Source organism: Branchiostoma lanceolatum, chromosome 6 (genome assembly GCF_035083965.1).
Source record: "Branchiostoma lanceolatum isolate klBraLanc5 chromosome 6, klBraLanc5.hap2, whole genome shotgun sequence".
Classification (NCBI taxonomy): Eukaryota; Metazoa; Chordata; class Leptocardii; order Amphioxiformes; family Branchiostomatidae; genus Branchiostoma; species Branchiostoma lanceolatum.
The window spans coordinates 11,363,699-11,390,860 of NC_089727.1; the positions used below are offsets into that span (position 1 = coordinate 11,363,699).

The 27,162-nt window shown below is 40.3% G+C and overlaps 1 protein-coding gene across 8 annotated transcripts in view; it reads right to left on the reverse strand.

Annotated features, from left to right (window-relative positions):
- Positions 1-1,463: 1,463 nt before the first annotated feature.
- The window catches only part of LOC136436584 (TBC1 domain family member 4-like), a 41,181-nt gene continuing 15,482 nt past the window's right edge, over positions 1,464-27,162 (reverse strand). For 4 of the 8 annotated variants that reach the window (XM_066430660.1, XM_066430667.1, XM_066430665.1 and 1 more), the window contains 22 exons: positions 26,146-26,610; positions 25,850-25,939; positions 23,265-23,363; positions 22,410-22,533; positions 20,507-20,598; positions 19,958-20,068; positions 15,738-15,827; positions 15,237-15,269; positions 13,751-13,858; positions 12,377-12,448; positions 11,385-11,647; positions 10,969-11,102; positions 9,825-9,995; positions 7,920-7,955; positions 7,021-7,182; positions 6,621-6,773; positions 6,274-6,425; positions 5,798-5,890; positions 5,361-5,520; positions 4,920-5,089; positions 4,364-4,560; positions 1,464-4,207 (listed from right to left, as the gene is read on the reverse strand). In XM_066430660.1, coding sequence (XP_066286757.1) covers positions 3,784-4,207; positions 4,364-4,560; positions 4,920-5,089; positions 5,361-5,520; positions 5,798-5,890; positions 6,274-6,425; positions 6,621-6,773; positions 7,021-7,182; positions 7,920-7,955; positions 9,825-9,995; positions 10,969-11,102; positions 11,385-11,647; positions 12,377-12,448; positions 13,751-13,858; positions 15,237-15,269; positions 15,738-15,827; positions 19,958-20,068; positions 20,507-20,598; positions 22,410-22,533; positions 23,265-23,363; positions 25,850-25,939; positions 26,146-26,610 — 3,399 coding nt within the window. In that variant the 3' untranslated portion in view covers positions 1,464-3,783. The remainder of the gene's footprint in view (positions 4,208-4,363; positions 4,561-4,919; positions 5,090-5,360; positions 5,521-5,797; positions 5,891-6,273; positions 6,426-6,620; positions 6,774-7,020; positions 7,183-7,919; positions 7,956-9,824; positions 9,996-10,968; positions 11,103-11,384; positions 11,648-12,376; positions 12,449-13,750; positions 13,859-15,236; positions 15,270-15,737; positions 15,828-19,957; positions 20,069-20,506; positions 20,599-22,409; positions 22,534-23,264; positions 23,364-25,849; positions 25,940-26,145; positions 26,611-27,162) is intronic. The other 4 variants (XM_066430661.1, XM_066430662.1, XM_066430664.1 and 1 more) reach the window with 4 other exon arrangements.

The window sequence follows — 27,162 nt, forward strand, 5'->3', positions numbered from 1 at the left end:
CTAAGGTCGGACAAATTTGGCGGCGCCAGGTGTATGCGTTGTGGACGCCCAAGTACTCTCCACTGCAGCAGAGGTTGCTGAGGAAGATTGTGACCTTTTTATCATATGCCCGTATTTTTTTGTAAATATAATATGATAATATGATAAAAAGGTCACAATCTTCCCCACCGATCTCAGCTTGGGCTTGGAGAGTAGACGCCCGAAGCGCGTAGAGCAATGCGACACAGCGCCGAAAAATGGCCAACGGAAAAACGACCAGGAAGTGGCAAGTGAAATACGTTCGAACTTTGCAGGTGTTCGGGCGGTGGTAGCTCTAGTTCGTGTGAGTTTACCATGAAAGGAGATGTTTACGTACCAAAGTTCAGAAAGACTGTTTATAAAACAAAGTACGCAGACCGTCAAGTGCCTGTAAGGGGCGAATAAGTACATGTAAGTTTTCTCATACCGATATACGAGCTGCATTCAACAATCATTTAACTAAGTGACAACCTTCTAAGAGGATTGCGAGACTCCTGAAAGAAATGTTCATCTCATTCCAGCGTTTCGGTCAGTCGACCAATTGCAACCACATTTAACTGTTACCTCCTTGGTTCGACCCAAGACCTTGGTTCGACGGACCTACCATGTTTTACGGTCGCGAACATTTCAAAGTACTGTAAACGTTAACGTTATTTGTGCATATATGCACACATTTTCCAATTTCACTGACTAGTTTTCTTACAATACTTCCAGGGCAACTTTTCACTGTTGCTGTCAACTTAGTGCCACTTTTCAAACCCCTTTCTGCCACCCCTTCGACTTGGTCGATGACGGACGTCCTTCACCGACAGAATGAGAAACTTTCAGGGTTTACTGTAACCAGGTCCACTCATCACGTGTAAACAAACCATGGCCTACCTGAAAGACAACACAGAGGCCTTTCCTGGACAGGCTTCTCATGCCTTGCGGTTGTCCCTTAGATACTTGACGATAAGTAGACTTATAGATACGCTTCAGCAGGTCCATAAAATTAGTAGGGATTAATTTAGGACGGGGGAAATAAAGATCAACAAAGGGGTTAAGGGGTTGACCACCTCTATTATTGATTTCACTTCTTGTTATTCTCCAAGCAGAGGCTTCGATCGAGAGGGGTAGTTTTGTCCGGGATTTCTGACGTTAGAAATCCCGGACAAAACTACCCCTCTCGATCGAAGCCTCTGCTTGGAGAATAACTTCTTGTAAAACTTCTTGTCCCTTTGATTTTTCAAGTTATCGTTCCGCACACTCTAGAGGACAATACCCAGAAGTGGGAAAGGCAGCTAAACAGTGTACTACTTTTCAGAGGGAAAAGTTAAACGATTATAACCTTGACAAGTAAACGTTACACAAATATGCCGTGTAGTTCATAGCAGTATAATCATTATAGATACTTACATAACACATTAAAAAAAACACAACTGGAATAATTCAGACATGAACGTAAGGAGTTTCTAGGATTTTATTGCTTTCTTTGTTGAGAGTTGTACTGAGAATACAGACATCCCCTCACAAGCTCCACATGGCTTTTCCACACATTTTGATGCCCTACCATCACATCAAAGTTACCGTAAATCTGTCAAAGACTCAAAACACAAAAAATGTATTACTCATAAGTTGTACATATTTCATCCTGAATACTATCTATTTACATTCTAAAGCGAAGTGGCAAGCTACCCAGTGCTATTGCTTTTTAGTGAAGCTGTGTTACGTTCAAAATACAAGTACTTGAAGGTTCCGTACAAAACCTTTGCTACATCTGGATTGGAATCATCATTCTGTTAACAGTTTATTTTGTTACCAACCCTATTCAGACTGGGACTGGTTAAAACAGGTGTTAACGGTTTTCTTGAGAACTCAAATCAAGTCTTCCTGATCCCAGTTTAATCAGGGTTTTAGTCTGATACTACACTGTGGATTGACATTTGGTGTCATGGTACGTAGCAGACAACCCATACCACTAAGATATACAGTAGTTGTCAGTAATTTGTCAAGTAAATCTAGGACCTGCTGTGCTCGAGACTGTCTTGGAACACTCAACTATCCCATACCCTGCCTGGTCCTTATGGAACTGTGGCTACAATATCTACAGTCACTTGTTAATTTGACAAAAGTACATTTGTGCCAAGCAACGCAAAACATTTTCAACTATTTCTTGGTACAATGAATCGTAACAGTTATTCAACGATACAGTTGTATTTGTCTCTGAATCATGACAACATAGCATTCAACTAAAACAATAAAGGATAATGATTTTGTTCCCTCTAAGCCAGCTAGGATGATTCCACAAAAAGAAAATGATACATTTTGTTCATATATATATTGATCTCTTCATCTTTAAGACCTTTATAAACCAAAAGTACAGAATTTTTCAGTTTTCATGCCAAGAAATCAACAATACCATATTTAAAAAGAAAATAATTACATGGCATACACCTAGTGTATGTCTCTAGTCAAGTCGACACCATCAAGATACAATATCAATACATGTATCCTTGAAATAGCTAGAAGATGACCACTAAACATGACTAGAAATTTCAGTCTGTTCAAGACTCTATAATAAATGACAGAAACGAAATAATAAAACAACAGGGCTTACCCCATTTAAAACCATAAAACAACACAGAACATCATTAAACATTGCACGAAAAAATTATAACAGGTATAAAACTGAACAATAAAAAACTGGCACCATTTAAATGGAAGAAATAAAGTAAGATATTTCATAATGTCTTGACACAACAGGGAAACTATAACACTATACTTGTATGAGAAATAATACTGGACCTCTGTCAATTCTTGCTTCAATCTAGTCTACCAGAAAAGCCTTGTTGTCAACACTGTTCAGAAAACATCTGTCATAACCCAATACTTACAACTATAGACCTTGGATTGGCCATTCCATGTTATTTACATACGAGAGACCATGTCAATGGTACCTCCTTGTCATTCCTACTTTACCTCCCATAGCCTAACTAGTCACAAGCTACATCAGTATACTGTATACAACGATCTTTAGGTGTACATATTTTTACCCGGTAGTTTTTCTTATATAGGATTCTTGTTTAACTATACATATATCCAGCATATCCTTAGGTAGGTACAGTTCATAGCAGGATAGGGATATGCATAGAAGTATAACATTACGATTCTACATGTCATTACAGTAAACATAGCTTCTCATTCACAAGCACATTCCACCCTGTGTTGTATATACTCATTTCCCCTGCCTTTGAACCAATCAGGGCTTTCCACAACTTCGCTGTAACCATTCCTCTGGTAGTTAGGATACTGTATCATGGGAAGTTCATAAACTCTGCTTCAATGTTTATGCTAAGTCAGGAATCAGCACCAAAGAACAAGCAGCTCACAAACAAGTTTAACACAAGCCATTGGAGGACGCAACAATACTGAGAGAAGCACACTGTGTTCAGCTGTCTGCAGCGAGAAACATTACTTTGTCAGACAATAGCACACAACAACACATCACACAAACATCTGTATATACATTATACGTTTGGCATATTTCTGATCTTGTGAACATGTTCCCAGTTGAGGGTGATGTCATAGTTGCACTCTGTGAGGTCGAGATTTCTTTGGACTACCTATTGCCACTGTTGTAACATATCTACATACACAAGTTGGCCACTGGTGTCATGTTTAGCTGCTTATCTCTTTCTATATTTCCTGTTGGACCTCTCAACAGCACTACTGATCTTACTATACAGATAGTACCTACAGTCAAATTCATGTTCTCTATGTACAGGTTCAGGTAGAGAGAGGTCTACATGTGCTTGTTGTGTTCTGTAAGTTCTCAGTGCACAACAGATCAGAAGAAGCTGTGCTCCCTGCGCTGACTGAGCTACCGATGCTGTCCCCACTCATATTCCTGTGCCTCAGTTGATTGGGGATGATTGTCCTGGTTTTGTTTGTAATGTTGGCCACCTCTGTATCCAAGTCTTCTGATGAGCTGCTACTGTTATTCTTGCTGAGGGGAGGCAGCCCCACATTCGCACGCATCTCATTCACGACGGAGAAGTTCAACTCTTCCTCGATGAGGCAGTTGTCGGGGAGCAGCCTACGCAGCTTGGTCACGGTGTTGAGAAGAGCGGCCCGCTCAATCTCAAGGGTTTGTACGCCTGAGCGCAGCTTGTTCTGCTCTGACTGGAGACTGGCTACTGTGGCTTCCAAACTGAAATAAAAAGGATGACTGTTGTCAGAAAAGGTTGTATTCACTCTCACATATCAGCCATAGAACCTGCAGTTGTCAAGATAGTTATCACAAGTTTGTTTTTGTCAGTAGTTATTTTTGGAGACTGTTTGATCTAAGGAAGAATAGATTGTTTACCTGTGAATACTGCTGTGTGATGTCTGGAGCTTTTCCAACAACTCCATGTTCTGTCTCTTCAGGTTGCGATTGGCCTGCTCCAGCTTTTCCATTCTGTCGACATCCCCCCTCTGGGGAGAGCTGATCATCTCCTCCTGCAGGACGTGGTACTCCACCTCATAGGCGTGCAGCTGCTTGGAGATGTCGATCTCAAATGCCTACAAAATAAAGTACAACAATTTGATTAGGGCTCTCTAGTACTGGTAAGGTTGGCAGTGTTTTTTGGAGAGGATGTTGTTTACAGGTTATCAGGGCTGTCTCCAGGATCCGTCCCTCCATACATCCTGGGACAGAAATTTCCTTCTTGGGACAGAAAAAGATTTACCCCATCTGTTGTAAAAAGCCCAAATTCATTACATGAAATTGACGAAAACGTATTTTTGCAAGCTTAAAATGACAGATTAACAATGAAAATTAAGGCTCCTTAACAATGAGTGGGACAGACAAAAAATGTAAAGCTGGACACATCCCTGTGGACTACTTAATTCAAACTCTGATTTGGAATGGGAAGACTTACTCTGCTGATGACTTTCTCCATGCTGACCATGCCCAGGGCTGGCAGCTGGTTCTTGATGAAGTCAACGATGTTCTCAAATCCCTGACATGCCATGATCAAGTCCTCGTGGTCACCCAGCAATGTCAGGGCCACCTTGAAGATCACGTCTGTTCCCTGAAGGAATATCAGATCTGGGTGGGAAAAATATGCCGAATTATCATTTAGCATTGATATCATACTTATGTCATATCATATCAAGTCTGCTTTAGGTCTTACAAACACCCTTAGGAAGAACAATTTACCCTTCAAATTCTAAGCATTATATCTAGTGGCTTCATTGAAAATGAACAGGTTGTAGTCATTATTGTCATACAGCACCTCTCTTTTACAGGATGAATTACTAGCGTGCAAACACAGTTAATCTAAAAGAATGTCCTCATTTTCAAATCATGACTGTCTTACCGAACACTCTGGTGACGAATCCCAGGGGAAACTGTGAGGCAAACAGCGTGAGGAACCACGGGGCGGCGTACAGCGTGGGAGCGATGTCGTTCTTCTCCAGGTGTTCGTACAGCTCGCGGTGGTTGTCGTGCAGCAGACGCGACAGTTGGTACATCTGGATCTGAAATGGCACGGCAAAATTCCTACAGTCAGGATGATGTACTGGTACGTATTACTACGTAATTCATATTCTTGGATTTTACTGTAGAGTTGCTGCACAAATCATGATTGTTACCCCAAATAACAGTTACTCAAGCAAGTGGACAAAATTTGGAAATGGTCAGACATTTCAGACTGCACCTACTGTCTTTCGTCAGTGACTTATTGTTACCATGATGGACTCAAACACTGTAAAGCTACAGAATTTTGACCAATGTCACATTGTGAGAGTCCTGTACCTGCAGTGCCACCATGTCAGGTCTGTACTGCCGTCTGAAGCCCAGCTGGTACATACTGAAGGTCAGCATGTGGAAGGCCTCCTCCTCTGTCATCTGGGGCAGGAACAGAAACACAGGGAACATAAGGAACCTGACAATCTTAAATACCAATTTGACTCACTCACTTAAGCATTTTTTGAAGATAAAAGAAAATAAAAAAATGTTTGAACTTTACAAAAATGGGCAAAAGTACATTGTAATGCTATAATCCAGAGTGCCACCAATTGATGGCGATCCAGCCCTTAAGGAGATAAGAGAATTCAGCACAACTTGTATGAAATAGTCAAAGAATCAGTAGAACAGTCCTAAATCGTTCTATCACAAAATGAGCTCAACTTTGTTACAATTCATGTGCGCTCTAATACTTGCTGAAGACCAGCTGCTGGTAGGTTCTACAAGAACTACTTGTTTTCTAGCAGATGCACTGTGTAACTTACATGCATGAGTAGGATGCCTGCCACGAAGCTGAGCCCCTGACAGTACCCCACCTCCCTGTCCAGCAGTGAGTAGGCCTTCAGCAGGTTGAACAGGGCCAGCTGTCCAGCACCCAGCTGTGTGGAGAAGTACGCATGGCTTGGGAAGGTGCGGCCTGGAGAAGGAACAACACACTTACTTTTAGCTGGCCTCTTAAATATAGGGTGTCTGAAACACAAGTGGCTGGAGACCATTCGTGACTGATGATAATGCGACATGTGTTAATTTGCAATAAATAAAATCTAGCAGACTTTGATCAATACTATGTTATTCTGGAGTATGAAAGAGACCATTCAGCAGTGCCACCTACCTAAATCGATGAGAATAGCATGCTGGTGTGAAGTGAGTTGTCTGATGAGCTCCTCGTAAGGGATTTCGGGAGGAGCGTTGCTGTGTTTGTTCCTGAGCTGGTACTGCTCTGCAAGGAGTCTCCAGATTTCTCCCCTTCGCACTTTGGGTACACCTGGACACAACCCAAGAGAAAACATTAATACCAAGCCCTCTTAACCTCTAAATCATTCTGCGTAAATTTCATGTAAATGACATAAATTTGTGTGGATGTAGGGCAACAACATAATGTCCTCTTACGATGAGTGCTAATGACTGGATATACAAATGCAATACAAAGCTAATGTCATGTTCTAGCACACTGTTCTTATTGTTGCATTATTGTCATGGCTACAGCCTGGTAACCATAGTGACTAACTCACCAGCTCTGACAACAGCCAGCAGCTCGTCTGGGTTGAACTTGACCTCTGCCCTGTTGGGCGTGCACAGCATGCTGTCCCACATGACGAGGGTGTTCTTGGAGCAGGGCAGGACGACGTCGTAGTCCAGCTTGGTGCGCTTGGTCTCCACAGCGTCCATTCGTGCTAGGAAAGGGAGAAAACCTGGTCAGATGGGTAGACTTTTACCATACAAAAAGGACATTTTTATTCTGTGTTTTCTCCCCCCAAATGGGACTTATCTTTAACTAGCATATGTTGGTTGGTTGGTTTTCAAACAGGATAATGATATCAAATGGATTTCTTTGTTGCTGTTTTTTTGGTGGTGATTAGGTCTTTGCCTGGAGGACAAGTGACTTGGGGCACTGAAGCACCTACACAGTGTTTATGGTCAAAAACCCTCTCCGTAAAATTTTTGTCAAACTCCATATACATAGCAGATATACATAAAAAGACCAAGTCTCACTTAAGGAATGGTTTTACCCTGTAGTGTAGGGCCTTAGACAATAGAAAGAGTGCTATCTCTTTTCTTGATATTCATACTGTATTTCCTATTATCACTGATTTTTCAGTTCCACATTTTATAAAGGAGCAACTACACAACTGTACTGCTTTCCTGATCTATGGCAACCCTATTCACATCAAAGCTTTCCATTTACTATTGACTTTGACAACAGACATAACCAAATACCAGTGAAAATACAATGGGTGCATAAAATGACCATAAGTGCTGTGAAAATGCTGTGCACAAAAAAACACTTCTCTTTCCGTTAACACGGTGCAAAAGCGTGATGGAATTGTGCACACACAAAAAAAAGACCTCACAGTAAAGGTGACAAAACACCACTAACCAACAAAATGCAAAAATAGCTGCCAAGACTTACTGGTGTCAAATGAAGTTGAACGAGGCAAAATAGGACCTAAATGATGGAAAAAAGCATCAAACAAAGTGAGGAAGGCTTGTCAACGTGCATCTTTTTGACATTCTTCCTCATAAATAAAGTGATGTTCTGTAAGAAGTGGATGCAAAGCAGCGCCAGCCATGTATCTGTATGATCCATAACCGAAGATAGACTGGGGATAATTCTGAAGACAGGGACAGTAACATAAGGCGCTTCAAACAGCAAAACAGCCCACAGTTGTAAAACGGTCTCAACACAAGCATCACTGAGACTCGAAAAGTGTCCCGTGTACCTATCCCGTGTACCTATTTCCGGCAGTGCCCTTCTGAACGGGGATTACAACAGAAGGTTGATATGAGAATATCATGACAGACTAGCAAAATAACCACAGGAAACAACATTGGCCCGTAAAAACATCTTATGTAATGCTAAATTCCAAGAGGCGGTGAATTTTGCATGATGTTACATTACAGACTCTTAATGGTCTCTCTCAGAGATGCTTAGGACCTGCGTCACTTTTATCCCCCTTATTCAGATCTCTTGGCTTGGCTTCGCAAAAGAAAATTCAAGGGTGTAGTCCCTCATTTAGGTAAAGGGAGAACATTTAACAAGCCTAGCATGGTTAATGGAAAAGCTAAAGGAAAAAGAATAACAACTGTATGTACTCCTGCCATCTTATCTTCTTCTTCCCTCACCAAGCTTAGTGTATTTCAACTTCAATCTGTCATGTAATCATACATGTTAAGTTATGTCAAGAAATGTACAAGCCCTGAACATGTAACCACTCTTTCAGAAGTAGCTGAAACTGATTCAGACATGGGTACAAAATCTTGGTTTCTTTCACTTTGGGTGTTAAGTCTATGAGTGTTTGTAGCAAAAAAATACTGCTTTTACTGCATGGGAATATGATGATACTGGGAAATGTGGTGCTGTTATAACAGAGTGCTATTACACCATGAGCTTACCTGGAAAAATCACAATAGACGACAGACAGAAAAACACAAAACTTCCTTAAGGCAGCAAAAAGACAGAGACACTTCTATAAGAGAGTTACATACATCAAGAAACACAAGTACACCTTAAGTATTGGAACAAAGTGAAAAATTCACCAGGAAGAAAAAACAAATTCCAGGTTACACCAAATGTAAGGAACATATTGGTCATATTTAAGGATGGTGAAAGAAAAAAAAATCAAATCTACCCAGTGAGGTAAATCATAATGAATTAAAAAAAAATTATGTAAACATTCCTAAATATACAGAGATTCTATTTTATCTAATCCAGTCAAGCAACATGCACTAATGAAGATACAAAACACACCTCCATGCACTGTAATCACTGAGGGGTGCAAGCATCACCAGATATACAACACCTCCAAACAAAGGTTATAGAAGTAGTGATACTAGTTATGAACAGAACATGCCATACAAACTACTGCTAACTTTTGTAAAGAACGCAATTACAACATGTCAAGAGAAGCATTATTTCCAAGTGGAAGACGAAACTCACATTGGGAGAGAAAAATCAGCTGTCAAAGGACACGTCCTGGCATTTCAGAGTCACCATACAGTATTGCAAAATCATGTTTGATCTGACAATTCTTATATATGACTATAAGCTCCAGCAGGCACAACAGATGTTTTTGGTGTTCTCTGAATAAATGTTGTGAAACCCCATTTTCCTTGAGTAAACTAAGAAGTCCTTTCAAGTGCGGAATTGAAGCAAGCCTTACACATTGTACCATACAAAACAGTTTGACTTTTCTCCTTTTGCAGAAGGCAAGGATATGCGAACTAGTGGGGAAGGGGTCAAAGCACTTCCACAAAACACTGAGCATGGGTAACTTATGGTAGTAAACATAACAAGCAAAAACACTTCAACAAGTACCTTTGAGGTTGATATTTTCTCGCTCCATTCTGATGAGTAAGATCTGCTCCATGATGGCCTTCTTCCAGAGCGCTCTCAGCTCTTCCCGTGTTCTCTTCCTGGGCTTCTCTTCGCTGCGGACCTTGGGGCTGGCCTCGGGCGTGGTCAGAGTCTCGTCCAGCTCATGCACATCTGTGGGAAACAGTTTGGAATATCGTAGGTCGTAATCATAACAGTAATACATGATTTACATTTATGCTAATTCACATTAGAAATTCAAAGCTGGTTTGTAAGCACTATGTTCCTCTTGTACTCCAGAATGAGCAATCCAGGGACATGGCCATTCTTGAGGGAAGTACAGTAGAAACCAGTTAGTTGCAATACGCTTTTTCGCAAAAAACGGATAACGAGAAGATTTTAAGGATGGATTTTCTGTTGTTCTTATACTGAGGCCATATCATTTAATTTCTCAGATAAGACCTGTGATGAATTTTGTTGGATGAAATTTGGTGAATGGCATCTTACAGTTAATCCAAGTGTTCTCAAAATAGTAACATGAACTTTTTCATATGAGGGCTGGTTAAACCATAAAAGCCAAAGTATTACAGATACATCATGTATTCACAAAATGCCTGGGAAGTGCTTTAATCCAGCCTTGAAGGGCATACAAGAAATCTTGCTTGTACAAGACTTTTTAACTGTAGCAACACATTTGGTCTCAACCATCCTGCATCCATGGCAGATTGTGAGTGGAAGGTACACAACGGCACATGTCATGGTAATGAATCTCCAAGCAGATCTATTGGTGGCAAGGCAGTTTCAAAGGACCAAGCAGTATCAAAAGCCACCGGAGATCTGCCATCACTCAAACAGGGCTTTTGATACTGGTTGGCCCTTTTAATACTGCCTTGCCATCAATAGATCTGCTCGGACATTGATGGCAAATAATATCAATAGTGTATGACACATAAAGGAAGTACAAATGTACATGTATTCAGGTGATAGAACACATAAACAAAACCTTCACCAATTATATCATGACAAAAACATCACCTTGAAATGCAGTAGCAGAGCAACAACAAACACAACATTTGTAATGATTGATATGATTGGAGAAAGGAAGAATCAACATGGGTGATGCCCAATCACGTACACCGATACATACACAAGGTACCTGGCATGGTGTTATTGCGGCCAGGGGTCACGACCCTGGTGAAGATAGCCTGTCTCCACGACATCCGCCGGCGTGGGGTGTAACCTTGGGGGGTGTCAGGGGGCGACGAGATGCTCGCATGCAGTCTGGAGATGTACGAAAAACATTTCATTCTTCTAAAAGGCATTTTGCTACATTACAGGCCAATTCTTTTCGTTGGAAGTCTCACAATAACTAGACTAGCTTGACCCATATGAAAGATACCACTTTTTTGTTTGCTTTGAATATTTCCATGGTAGCTTTGTATCACAAAGGCTTAATTTGGTTGTTCTATTTTTCCTTAGTAACCAGTTCTAGAATGCCTGTTGATGAACTCAGCTGAGTGTCGGACTACCAAACTACCAAGGATGTTACAACCTAATTCTAACCTTTGTTTGCTTCCAGTAGGGCTATCCGACAGGCTGTCTTTGCTGGAAGACCTGGAAGCGAGCGGTGATGATTTCATCTCCTTCATGATGTTACGCCTGGGCGGGACGTGGTCGAGAGTATTACTGCGTTTCCTCAGCTGGAAAGGGGAGTCCTCAAGGTCAAACTTCTGGTCCCCGTCCTTGCCTGGGGTGGGGGGCGCAGATGTGGGTGCACCAGGGGTGTCATCCACAAGTCTTAGTGGAGGGGGGATGAAACTTGTATTCTGAAATAGTGAAAAACAGAACATAAGTATAAAGCACTGAATATTTCAAGCGTTACAGTATGGGTTCAGCATGCACTGTTGGTCACTGGCATTGCATACATTTAACCACCAACATGCTGAAGTAATTTGTATTTTACCTTCAGCCTTTGACAGCAATGTAGGGTAAGTCATATTGCAACCCAAATTCCTTGTAAAGGAAAAATGTAATAATGCAACAAACCTTCTTTTCAAGTCGTAGTGACAGATACTGCCTGTAGTTTGTTAAAGGTTTAATAAATGAGGAAACACCATTCCCATTGCGTTTCTTTCTGGTGTGTTTGGATGGTAAAGGATTCTTGTTTGTACTGCTTGTGAAACATCACGGAACTGTTTGTTTCTTGTTAGGCAGTAAACAACCATGCATTGCATGATGCCTCAGTTAAAATCACTTCTGTCTTAGGGCCACTGCCTTTAAACATGTTTATGACTATCCTAAATATTATAAGAGAGCAGTTGTGTAAGATTAGTGCTTTGCAAGAGTGTCCTGTTCTACTGGATTAAATTATGATGTACTAGGAATACTACAATGTAAATGTTATCATTTTACAACATTCCCTGGCATTAAACTAAATGGTTAAATCCTTGGGCCATGCGTTAGTTATCCCCATCATGCGAGGGAGGGGGGAGGGGGTTTATCTGCCCTTATGGCATGCCTCGTGCACCCAAGAGTTGGAAGGACTGGCTAGTAACCTGTTGCAGTGAAATGCTACGGGTGAAGAAAAACTTCTCCCGCCGGGTAGAGTCTATGGCCGCGGCCCGGGCCTATCACACAGAGACAAGCAGAAATAAAGGTAAAAATGAGCAGCAGAAATAAGAGGAGAAGCTCCTATGAAAGTGGCTATTCTCTATGACAACTTGTCTCCTTTTTTTACTATCTTAGGTGTAAGCTGAATTTTGATAAATGATGACTAAACCTAGCTACTAGTATTAGATCTGATATTATTTGAAAAATACAAGGAGATTATAACATTTAGCTATCTATTACTATCTACTGACATCACTGGTAAACATACAAGAAAAAGCACAGGAAGATGGCAAAGTTATTATTATCATCAAAATTGTTTAAAGAAAGCTGAAGTTTAGTTTTCTATGATTCATGTTAAAGTTGACAGACCTCTGTATCTATGACTTCAAGGGGGTAAAAAGAACATACAGAAACAACCATTTGGGAAAAAGGAAAACAAGATCTATCATATTATGCTGTGGCAACTGGCATAAATTTCAGGAAAGAGGGGCAAACAAAAAAACTATCGGGCAGTTGCCATATTGTGCACTAGCCCATGTAAACGGCTGGTACTCTTTTTCACAGTCATTATTGTTTTACCCCCACACAATCCAATCATGCATTAGCTGATTCCAATACAAATCGAAGGAACTGATGATGAAGACAAACTGATGTCATAAAGACAGAGGTCTGGAGAAAGATGAGCAAGCATGGGTAGTTAAAGCAGAGAGGAGTACCGGGTGATGAGAGGTGCTTCTGAAGAGTGGAAACTTTCTGTGCAGGGGAGGGGGTAAGATCTCTGCTACCTCCAGCAGAAATGGCTGAAGGAGGGGTTAATGGTTGGAGTGGATGGAAGAAAGGAGGGATGATAAAGAAAAAGAAAAGCAGATGGGTTAGATATGAGCATAGAGGGGTAAATAAAACCGTGGAATATTAAATTGTATACAGGAGAGAATTAGGAAAAGTAAGAACTTTCATGTTGTTGACCAAAGAAAAGGAGGGTCTCTATGAAAATAGCCATAGCATTTACAGGCTACTTTGAACCTCGCAGTGTCATGGACTGACAACAAAATGTTGAACTACCCAGCCTGAAACTGAAAGGGTTGAATAATTTTCTTTCTATTTCATCCAACCTTTTCAATATAGAGCCCTTTTTTTCCAACAAAAGTAACTCCTTCTGACCACTTGTGGTTGCTTCATGTCTTGGTGACTGAGAAAAAAGATGATTATCCTTGGTCAACAATGAAAATAGCTATACACGACTTACAACACATTTATGTTACAGTGTCTGATTCATGATGTACAAGTTGAGATGTATATGTCAGCAGCAGTATCAGTACCTTAGCAGCGGCGGCAGCAGTAGCAGGGTTGTCCAGGGTTGCAGCACGGTCTCTGGCCGACTGTCCATTCCCCATTGGCTCACTGGCGTGGCGCTGCTTCCCTTTGCCCTGAGACGTTAAACAGAACAGTTCACTTCTTCATTCAAACACCGTACACATCTACGACTGGTAACATCTTATGAGAAAACTTCAGGAAACAAAGGAATTTTCGTTTTGAAAAGAGAAAAAACAACACTTCTTTCTTGGAGAACAAGATGCCTCATAGTAACATTGTGTGATAAGGTTTGCTTTGAGGTTTCAGTCGTTAAAGGTTAAATGTACAAATATAGGCACACTGACACACACAGGACCTTCACCAGCCACCTGTATTAACCTCCAGTAACATTAATCCGCCGAGTTACATAAATCCGCCACTTTGAAAAACAGTGGATTTTAGAGATCTCTAGTGCAGTACCCTCCAGGTATGCACAATTTAGATATAAAGGGCCAATCAGGGCATTAATACTATACTGGGAGACGTTGGGTCGGAGATCTGTTTGGATGTATCTTTTCAGGGTGGCGGAATTATGTACCCTGGTGGAGTTATGTTAGTAGATGTTAGATATTTAGGAATGATCAACTCATTCATGTTTGATGTGAGAAAAAAAACTAATGAATATCTTAAACTGTGTCATAATAATGTATATAGGAGTTCTGGTGTACATCATACATGAATGGTTCAACATTTATATCTCAGCAAGTGTGAAGTTAGAAATAGAGAAATGTTGTTAGTGAAGAATAAAGAGTCACCAGTAAGATCTTTACACAAGCAATCTGCTATACAACACAGATGGCAATGAACCAGGCTGTCCATTTTCTGTCCATCAATGCTTGTTGGCAAGAATTTCTCCAGTTTGGTCAACCTGGCTAATTCACCCTGTATGGATCTGGATAGTGCATGGCCAAATTATTGAAATGATTTCAAGGGGTCTTTTGAGGAAAAAAATTGATGGCCAGCAATGATAAAACTGTAAAAAAGTTAAATTGCATCCTAATCACTTCTGAAATCTTCAGAAATGTTTTAGAAAAAAGCAGTAGTGTGTGGAAATAACTGAAGAATCTCTATGGCTAGTTTATTTCTTTGCTTTGAACAGTAAATTCTTGTCACATATAATTGCATTGATGTGTCCTGGTGACATCTAGCACATGTACTAAAAGACCATAGGAACATCCAAGAACATAAAGTGAAGATGACACCTATTGCAACACATCACCATCAATGATTGCCCAAAGATTGCCCATAACCAAAGGAAACAGAAACAGCAGTATGCTAAAAGTGGCCCATTAAAGTGCCATGCAGCCAAAGAGTCACCAATACTGCTCGCAAAATTACAGTGCAATGCAGCTCAAGTGATACAGCAGTGAACTCGCAATGGTGGGCTTGTGACATGCATGCGAGAGCTGGCTGCCATACACATAGAGATCTGTGGCAAGGAATAAAGCTAACCTTTGCCGTAAATATGGCACCTGCTGATGTACGCTGATCATGTCACACCATGCCGCACAGAAACATAAGTTAGTAACCAATCACAGGGCAGAAAGAACTGTCAGTCATGCTGTCCAACATTCTTTTTCAGTGCTTAGTTGTTCAACTTGTTGCATAATTTGTGGAGAAAAGGGGCAAGTCATATATCATGCTGACTTCCCAAACAACTGTTGCTCTCTCAAATACGAAAAGTATCGGCATTCAACCAAAAGGATGCAAATGGAAATAAATCATTGTAAATTCAAGGTGAGACAATTATGTATTCTGTGAAAGTCAAGATCATGACGATGATAATAAGCACTGAACTACACATAGGGATGTTGCAAGTGTTGCTGGCAGAATTACTAGTATTTAGCTGTCATTCTTGTTCTGGGAGTCAGATGTTACATATTGTTAAAAGACTTCACTATGGTCCATGTTAAACAACAACAACAACAACAACAGCAAACAGTAGGTTCTTACCCTTGACAGGAGGCTCTCAAAGGAGTTTGCCAGAGACTTCTTGGCACGGTTCCTGATGACATCAAACTTGGACGGATACCGCTGCCCATCCTGGGGTAGAAAAAAACATCAGTAAAAACTTGTCCTCTTTTGAGGGACACAAACACCACATTACCAAACCAGAAAAATCTTAAGCATAAAATCATTTGAGTATATCAGTATATCATCCTGTGGAAGCTTTTGCTGCCTTCTATGTTGAGGCTTCCTCCATATTTATTGGCCTAGACTGTCATGATATCATGATTTTCTAAATATTGAAAAACTTTGCTTCATAACATGTTCCCATCTAAACATCTCTTTGCAACACTTTCTGGATACAAGTATGTTTTACCATGGCTGACTTCAAGTGCCCAACAGATGCGTCCAATCCAACCCAAACAAGCCTGGCTAAGTATATGCTAATGGCTCGCTAGTGCAAATACATAGGGCTCTCAAAAGGCCATGTCCTTGTAAAGAACACACACAACCTTTAAGCATAATGCACATCGTGGGGGATAGGATATCACAAAGAGCAAGAATAAGTCACATCAAACCTAAAGAAACAGGAAACCTGTTACTGAAATAGAAACACTAAGTGTGCCCAGACGATCAGATTTCCTAATGAATGAGAAGCAATATGGCGACTTCTACATGTACAATGAAATGTCTGTGTACAAATTGGGGACAGGAAAAGAAATACTACAATGATATTCTAGACCTAACTTTTGTCATGAAACTAAAATACTGTACCCAAACTCTGTTTGCTGTAACAGCCTGTCCAAGAACCATCTTGTTAAAGCACAAGAACTGCTACAGTCAGCAAAACAGCCACTGTGGTAGTTTGCTATGAATAAGTTTTGCACTATGAAATCAACAAAATACTAAAAGAAAAAACAGGGCAAGCTTTGAAGGACAAGTTTTCAATGTCCTCAATAAACCATTCCATGCTACAAAAGTCTGGCAGTTAGTGTCGGTTGGTGGCCTTTGGCAAACAAACTCAAATAGATCAAGATAAGATATATTCAAAATCATACATACCGCGCTTGGCATGATAAAAATTTGCCGGAGAGTCAAAGTCATCCACAGAAATAGGAAAGCCTGGGAGCTAACTGCACTTCATGTGCAGCACAAGGCGGTCTAGCCAGAAGTGAGGTACCTGTTTAGTGAGCAGTGACTAAACCAGGCTTTTTTTAGCACAAAAAGGTGCAAAGTGCCCACAGTGATGTCACTGGGTAAATTTGACCAGCCTTGAACATGCAAATTTACAAAACAAACAGGTTGAATTCCCAGCATGCTTTTAACAACAACCAATCCCAGTTGGCAGACATTTAGGAACAAGCTGGCCTCTTTTGTTTCTTTTGTGTGTGAATGACACAAAAGAATGGAACCTGTTTACAAACGATGAATACTTTCTCACCTATAGCTGGAATTACCATAAGGTTTTCTTTACCTGTTTAGTAGGTCAGAACAGGTGCATTTCCATTGAGCATTTCCAAAGCCACATGTATTGTTGGTCATTCAACAACTTGAAGGCATTTTCTTGCCCAGTTAACAGCTTGTGTTGTCACTTTTTTATTCAGCTTTGAGTGTCATGTTAATGATGTAACTGTTTATGCTGAATTTCAAAAGGTTTAGAATTCAAACCATTTCAAAGCCTGATGTTTTCATTTTTTTCTGGAGACATATTTCCCTTCTTGTCTGATGCACAACGCAAACCTTAACTAAGAGATTGATGGCATAAAATAACAACCTATCACAAAACTTTTCAAACAAGCGTTGAGTCCACCACACTCCCATGTCTTTCCTTATAAGGCATGAGCAGCACACACCGCCACAAGAAGTCCTAACATCTGTTCATGTTGGTACAGATGACTCAAGGTTTCTATGGATACCAAAACCACTATGAGCTTTAGATCCACCTTCAAACCGAGTCTATTAAACCCATCTCTAGATAAGCAAACACCTAGAAATGGCATTTATTCCTCAACCAAGAAGTTTCCAAAGTGAGGTTTCCTTCCATTTGTTCATATTAGTATACCAACTGATGACTCAGAGGTTTCTATGGAGAACAATCCTTTACAATATGGAATCTACAGAGAATTAAACACCTGGAAACGGCACTTATAATCTTATGAGAGGTACATTGTGGCATTTTGCACAGTTCTTTTACGTCTAAATGAACGGCCAATAACAGTAGGACTCAGTTTGATGCATATGTTCACGTCTTATCCACCGAAATTGTGATAGAAAACAGTCTTTTAATTCAGATATTAGTTGACCAGTGATAGAAAAACACAGAACCTATTTTCGGAGTTAAAATGTTGTCCCCAGACCTTCCTTCCCTCTTGATCTAGGCAAACACCCCCTAAATTAAGCAAACCAATTACCAGTAATGGCCACAATCTCTGAAAGCTTTGAATTTAAAGATCAGGTCGTAAGTATGAGACATACTGGACCCCAAAATCTACTGTTTCTCTATCATCATTTCTAAAAGCCTAGAGGACTTGTAACATGTGCATGTGTTTTTATGATTTTACATCCTAACAACTGGGTATATTTCTGCTTGCATGCTCTTAAAACTATTTACTAGTATTTGCTACATAGAAGGCACAACCCATGCTTTCATTGATTGCACAATAAGGTTTAAAAAGAGACATCTGGTCATGTATGTAGACCTACAGAATGATGAGAAAAGAAAGGAATTCTAGCTTGCTATCCACAAACAACTCTGCACGAAATCTCTACAACATTTACCAGCCTAACTTGCCAGGGTGTCAGTACCAATTAAGTACATCAAGTCACCTGCAAAATGTTAAGTCTGTCAAAACACAAGCAGTAAAGAAACCAGGCAGCTATGGCTTGCAAATCAAGTTGAATATCTGCATTGCACAGCCTACAACAATCCTTCAAATCAGTCATCTTCAAACTAGTTTTGTACCTGTATCTCATTTCAATGATTTGTCAGCTATGAATAAAGAAAAACTCACATTCATGCAGAAAGCAATGAGGGAGATCATACAACATGGTGGAAACTGTTCAGCTCTGAGCCACCAGGTGAAAACTGGCTTAATAATGGGTGTTCAAACATAGCCCAAACCATCAGTATTACAGGAGGGGATAAAACACATTGCCACATTTTCCTGGGTTCAAATTCAATATGTTTGAATGAAGAAGTGTACATCAATACATTAATTTGGTTTTGTTAACCATTTGATTAAAAAAACAAAAACAAAGTGTTAGTGGATAGAAGAGGTAAAAAATTTAGCAACTGTTTGGCATCCCTCCGTAAACTTTAGTCCCTCCTGACCATTTTACTACAAGAGACAAACCTGTTTTTTCAAATTATATTACACAAGGCCACCATGAGAACCCGAGGCTTCTTCCTCCCACAATAATCATTGCAAATTACAGTACAGTTGTTTCTGGAAAGGTCATCACAAGGTTTGAAGGACACCCTTGCATGGGAAAGAGGAGCTCCCTTCAAAACCGAGTCTATCTACCTGCCTACATCTACTGGGATTAAGGCAACATTTGGGAAGGACATAAAGTAATATTATGTCACTAATCTACAAAATCAATGGAACATCCTGTTTTGAGAAGGAAGTGACATCAATGCTTAACACATTTAGGTACTTTTTAAAAGCTAAATCCCTGCTTCAAACAAAGCACTGCCAAATATTTTATAAGCTCTGAATCTATCATAAACATTAAATTACTGAACATTGCATATCAATTAGTATGTTGAAAATAACTTTGGATGTTTGCTAGTAACGACCACCATGTGATCAAATCACAAAGCGATCAATCATGCACAGGCAGGCAAATGATGTAGCCAGGAATGATAACTATCAATAACTTTGTCCTGAGGCTGGGATTTCAAATGTATTATCTTATGTAACTTTGTGACATTGTACTATATAATTCATACTAAAAATGTACTGTAGCATTTGCCTTACACAACACTTGGATGAGACCTACTATCAACAACCAAACAGAACAGCAGTTTGACCATTATTCTCCAAACATCTAACTGAGCAGTAGTGATACATGAACCATATAAACATGTAATATCAAATCCAGCTGGTTTACCAGTACCCTTAGGGACTGAAAATAACGGAACTAGACTATACATCCATCAGAATGAACGGTCTTAGTTAATATTCTACAAAAATGAAAAACAGTTAGCTGAAAGGTTGACCTACTTGGTTGATGTCACTGATATGAGTGTGGACCTTCTGACGCCCCTCGTACAGGCTCCGCAGGATCGCCATGGTGATCTCATTCTCATCCTGCTCACCTGTTGGGTTGGCGCTCTGTTGAAAGAGACAAAACAAGTCAGCTACAACTTGATATAGGTCCAGTGGTTAGCGACCCTGCCTCTGGACCAAGAGGTTGGGGCTGCTACTCACCCAACATGCATCCGAACTGTTTTCGCTCACATGACATGCACTCCATTGAAAAGGGTCCACTGTTCCTTGTACTTGTCAAAAAGATTGAGGGTAATTTTCCTGGTACAATGAACCTGTAAATGCTGTATAAAGTGTCTGTCTCCTCTATAACAACAAGTGCAGGATTAGTTCTTCATTGAGCTAATCTGGTTTGAGATCACTTTTCTTTCATTCTTTCTTTCCTGTCATTTACTACCTTGACCACTTCTTTTCTGAGAAAAACCTCTTCTCTAAAGTTAAATCCATATAAATTCCATAAACTAGTTTTGTCTCAGTCTGTTGAATCCTAAGGAATAATCCCACCTTGATCCTGGCAGTGATCTCAGTCTGGTCCGCGTCTGCCAGATCCTGGAGATGGGCTTGGATCACTTCCTTGGCTCGGGGAGGGTACAGGCCTGAACGGAAAAACAGTTGTCAGTCAAAAGTAACCAACAAAATCTGTAACGTTATACTTGACATCATGCATTATTTGACTTTCTCCATGCAAAATTCCAAACAGATACTCCAAGAAGTTCAGCTTGCAAGCGTCATGTTACAAGTAGTAGTCTGTAGCTCCAGGTCTTTGGAAAGCCTTTCATTTTCATCAGAAATGGGTCTGGAATATCAACAATATGGACATATTTGATGTTTGAGAGGGTCAACTGAGCTCTTCTTTGCATTACAAGTTACTTTGCAGAGGCCAGTCTTATGCTGATTAAGAATATTTCTGTTATATGTTGAACATGTATTGGTCACCCAGGACAATGATAGGCAAATAAAACATACGTGTAAAACTAAAAGAAAAAATTTACTTGATACTGATATAGTGATGAATGTAACGTTACATTCTACTATTCCCAGTATCCAACTATACAACCAAATACCCTTAAATAAGGCATTAAACATGCCATTGGTACGAAATTGAAAACAATATACCTGCACCTGAACAACCACATAAACTGTTCTGTGGCATCAAATGTTGCTTTTCCACTAAAGAAAATGGATACTTAAGCTTAGGTTAAAGTACTGAAATAGATGTATTCAGCAGATAAACCACAGGCTCATCAATCAGCTTAAGCCTGGGCCTGGGGAAGGCTGGCAGTTATTGGCCAAACCTGGGAGCTGTCCTACATCAAAGGTGATGGAAATGCCACTGATCAGACCCAATTCCCAATTCTTTAATCTCATGGTCTTTTCCCAGTTTCCCTGGCGGTCTGGAATTATACATCGAAAGGTCGCCGAACGGTTCGATGATTGGAATAAATATACAGTTTCCAATTAGGCCACGGTGTAAAAATCGTTTTATGTAGCAGTGGGGGGCCAGGTGCAAACTGCGACATTGAAGATGGAAATGATCTTTTCGTGATGAAGACCGATACTCCAGACCACCTTATATGGCTCACTGTAATCAATGATCACACATACGTGGATGGAATAATGCAAGTCTTCCAAGTTAAAACTGTACCTGTTTCCTAAGTTAGGATTGATTTTTTGACAGACAAGTAGATAAGATGGATGAGGGATACTGTGAAATCTCTGTGAAGATTCTTCAATGTCTCCTCTACCAGACTGCATCAAATGCTGATTAGAGGGAGTAATCTGTATGCAGATATGTTCCCTGACAGTAGAAGTCTAATATTGATCTAATGTGGGAATTCTAGATCAACAACAATTGTCTTGGAGAAGGAGTATGAACGCTTGTGCTGCTCTGTCTGTTGGAGATGTAAATAATCTCTCTTAGTAAAGTACAATTTCATTAATTTCAATTCACTGACAGAGTATTCCAAACTTTTTGTGACTTTCCAAATTCAAAGTGACTGCTGTTGACACATAATTGGAGGGGTTTTGTTCAATTTGTACACTACCAATAAACCTGTATGAGGCAAAAAGGAGGCAGCAGCTGGGGCAAACTTGACTTTGAAATAACATTTGGTTTACAGTCATTAGTTCTGAGGATCGTAGATTGTGACAAGCCACATTGCGTGACTACCAGACGCATATGTAATAGCCATCATCTATCACAGACTTTGCTATGTAACAGTGCAGGGGAGGAAAGTTGTAAAATGCAGAAGAAACAGATGATTTCATGGATAGCATGATGTCTGCAAGACACATTAGCCTAGTCTGGCTTGGAAATTGATGTTTCTTAAATGAACATCTTAAAGGATATATAAGTATATAATAAGATATTAAGTATTAGACTGTTTGTAAAAATGAGTTTTCTGACCTTCTATCTGCAGAGCCAGCTTGTGGTACTGGTGCATGGGGCAGGTCTCACACACGATGTGGGTCCGCTGGCTCTCTGCAGCAGCGTTGAAGGCCTGCTTCAGACACTGCATCACCTCATCAACCTATACAAATCACAAACATCGTTTACTACATTAGAGTGACATCTTTTCCAGCCTTAGTCTGTTTTGTTGAGAGCTTTCTGCCAGTGTAGCAGCTACTGGAGAGTATTTGAGTTTAAAAAAATGGTATCCAGGCTAGAATACATCAAGAGTTTGTCCTATAACTGTATCAGCAGATCTTACCCATGCTCAATTTATCGCAGCACTGATTCTTTATTAATGATTTTATATTGATCCAACCACAGAGCAGCATTAATGGTGTGGACTGCTGCTGATAACAGTACGAGTGTTGTAACTATGCACTGAGAAACTGAGGAGTTCTTGGAAGGCCTGCTTCTATCATATAACAGTACATTAGCATGTGTTTATGTAAAACGAAATAATGGATCAGGTAACATCATATGGGAGCATGAAAGGTCCATGCATTTTCTTCAGGTAAAACATCTTAAGAAATCTTTTTCTATCAATCTGCACTCATTCTTACTAACTTTTTTGTACCATTTTAAAAACCTTATCATGAACAATATTTGTGGTCATTTCAACCCCATCCCCTGTCATAACATCATATCATTATATCTCCTTGAGTTTTTCTTGACCAAAATTACTCAGTTCCTCTGCCTTTGACAAGATTCGAACCCCTCTGGCAGACACAGCCCCAATTTCTGAATTTTAAAGCAGGATGGGAAACTTTCTTTACAGGGCAGGTTATCCTAACTAAATCACGTCTTACTCACCACAGACTCTGCCTGGCACCGGAACACATAGCACATGTGGCGGCTACTCTTGCTCGACTCCCGGCAGATGAAGCCAAAGTGCTCCGCTTGCTTGATTCCCTACAAGTACAATTAGTACAAACACAAAATGTTAGTCTGATGCAAATATCAATATCTCAATCCATCAATCAATCAAGCAGCTATTGTGTCAAAATTTCTATACAAAATAGAAGAAGGTCACCGGAAATTGAGCATCTATATGTAACGTTGGGTAACATAAATTCGCGGGGTACTTAAATTCACGATTTTTCGAAAACGGCGTATTTAGGGATATGTGCTACATGCAAAATCAGTTATAACGCCAGCAATGCAAAGCAGATAGACTAACCTATTCAGAACACTGGCTGAAAAGCTTCGATAACCATGCATTAGAAGTTGGCGACGTCAAAAACTCTCCGTCCCTTATTGACAGAGTCTGGGGGCTTCGTGGGAGAATCACCCAGCACGGTTGTTCGCTGGTTTATAAGACAAATGTCACATCTCCTGCCTGCTAAACACAATTATTTATAAGACAACTTATTACAATCTCTTTTGCTAACCTGCAACTGGATTCTAAGTGTGATCAATCATCAAAACTCCTCTCTGTTGCTACAACCTACGGCACGTGTATTTTCCCGCCGCCATATTGTTAACCAGAATCCTGTTGTCAAGCAGACGACAAAGGTTTGTGAGGAACACTTTTTTGTCTAAATGCTGCGTGTGATAGTGGACTGAGGAAGATATTTTCCTCAAAGTTTGCTCCTAACACAACAAGGAACACATGGACATAGTAGTATTATCAATGCTACGGCATCCAGCTAACTTTCCATGAATAATGTAACGTTACACGTTGCCCGATGATGACGATGGGCCGACTTTGAGTGAAGTTCTACCGACTCAACACACGGGTTGTTCCCGAACTGGCCTGATGTGTGCGGTACGGCCGTTTTTTCGTGTATTTTTTTTACTTGGACACGTCTATATCCATAGCACTCTCCTCAAGCCAAGGATGGAACGAATAGCTGCTGTATAAAATGTGATTAGCGGTAAGATATTCAAGACGAATCTTCTCTCCCGAATTAATGTGCCCCCCTGTCCGACAGCACAGTTATTGTGCGTGCGGCGGACGGTAGTTTCAAGTTGAAATATTATGGTGTCAGCACGACTACAGACAAAATCTACCATATATATGATTAGTGAAAAGATAGTACATGATACTGACAGAATTATAGAAAAAAAGGATGGTTTATTGTTCTGCTAGATTGATTTCAGTCAACCATTATCGGAAAAATCCCGAATTTATGTTACCCAACGTTATATCTGTGCATCTACTCAGTCAGACCCTAAAGCAACTGGTGTACAAAAATCCAGCGTGAATGATATCTCCTTCCAAACTAATCTCCTTCAGCAAACTCCAGCTGCACAATCTTCACATCTTATAGAATAATCATATCACTGCCAGAACAAATCATCAAATCGCACAACTCACACTATCTAACAACATCAGGCTTACTTATCGCATGTTAGACATGTGATAATGCAGCGATTTGCTGACACTTGAGCACTGAAGTAGGCAGGCATATTTAACCTTTAACATGCTGCTGCAAACTCCAAGATTTCTGATGGTTCACAGAGAAGTTAGCAGGATAGAGGTTAAGTAGACAGTAGCTAAGCCAAATAGCATATGCATGTTCTACCTGTGACAAAGCTGAGTTCAGCATCTTGCCTGCACTATGGGCTCGACTAAGAACGAAGGAATATTTCTTCCTTTTTGTGTGCGCTGCTGACGTAAGCTAAAATGCTATGATCGCCCACGTCAAGCCAACAACGTAGGACTTATCCACTTGGGAAAGATCACAGGGAGACTAATTGTGTTGTAAAGGTGGGCAGAAAATTCAATCTAAAGGGAAACTCCGCAGGAAACATGAACCAAAGGAGACGAAACAGTATTGAGAATAGGATACTGTATTTCCTTAGGGCAGGAAAGGGATCAAGCATATTCTTTACACAGCCCCTATCATGCTTCCAGGGTTCTTTTCTAGTGTGACGTCGTGAGGGTAGTTTTATAATTGTGTTGGTTCTGTCCAGGGCACTGATTACCAGGTGGGCTACAGAAGATAAAGGGAACATCAAAGTGGTAGCGCTGACGTCAGTGCCTCCTGGCTGACGTGGGAAGCACAACTGGGGGCAGATCTACAGTAATAGTTACTAACTCTCTCAGAGAGGTTATCGAGAGGGAACGGGCCAGCTAAGTGCAGGATAGGCCACTTAAACATGGGGTTCAACAAACCCTAAAGAGAGCATCATATAACAACCACCAAAACATGCTATGTTACAGGAAGGATAGCATTGGAATATTCCTGAAGGAGTCAAGTCATCTGTGTGTTAATGTGAATAACAAAAGGAGAGGCATCAATTTTATCAATATCATTTCTCCTTAATGCAGGACAGGAATTAGAGCTAAAAGAAGTCACACTTGCTGGGAAATGTTAGTAAAGTGGCTGTACATGTATTTTGAACATGTACAGGCCCACTGTCACTGTAACAATGCTGCACCTCACAGTTACCTGAGATACGAAGGAAATGTCCTTGAAGTTCTTCTCCAGGATGACTGACTTACGCTCCAGACTGATCAGACTCACTTCTAAGGTTCCAATCTAGGGTGGAAATTTGAACAAAAAAAAGAGTCAGCTTTGTAGAAATCTATGAAATTTACAAGAACAAAATGACATATATGTTAGCTTATGAAATTTGCAAGAGTGAATGAAATGACAAATATGCAAGTTTATAGTTAATTACGGTGGACTGGTGTAAAATCACAAACATCAAAAAGTTTGGAGTAAGAAAAAAAAGTGCAATTCACCTGAAATAACATGGTCCTATTCTGTCCATTCCCTCCACTGTTGCTACGATGTCTCTTCCTCTCGCTGTTCCCAGCATCCGGTGTGTCACAGCTGATGATGGTTGGTCGGGGTGACTCCTGAATCGATCTACACTCCTCCTCTGTACACGGTACCTTGGAGTTGTTGTTGGCCGAGGTCTTCTCTGGCTCTCTCGAGGAGGAACCAAGTCTCTTTTTCTTGTCATTCTCGACCGACTTCTTCTGCTGCTTGAATTTCTCGGCGTCGTGAATTTTGAATTTGTCGATGGTGTCGTCGATCAGGGTGGGCGGGGCCTTGGTGTGAGAGACCACGACCTTGCCGCAGTATATGACCTCGAACTTGGAGGTCTTGTTGTCCATGTCGTGTTCCATGCGACTGTCCACATGGGGATTGTCCTTCAGGTACTCCTTGGTTGACAAACGGATGGAAGCAAAGATCTCTGGGACCTGAAGGAAGACATACAAAAATGTCCTGTTAAAATAATGCCTGGCAAAACTTCATTCTGATAAAGAATTTTTACTAAAAGTCCTCTAGAACCTAAGCAAGGAAGAATGAATGATGAGAAACCTACTACTATAGTCTTCTGCAAGTACAGCCGAAGTTACATAAAATCTGCATTTCTGCAACTGGACTATATCCTCACAGTAACTACCACAAGAGCAAAAGAAGAAAAGTATGTATATAGAGATAAGACATTGTGACAAAAAATATATCAAATGTTGAATTTGAACTAGAAATCAGCTTCGTTCCATCCAACTTTGCCAGTTGCAAAAATTCTAAAATATATGGATAACTATCTGAGATTTAAGATTATTATAATAAAATTTCACTACAGTATACCTTGGCAATCTATCATACTGTAATATAATGTAACATTCTCATAATCTAATAAAATGATTTCCATCAACAAATCAACACCACATTAACTGCAATACGCATAACCCGCAGACCTGGAAGGGGTTATGAAACGACATGAAAGAGAGCTGTGACACAGTCAC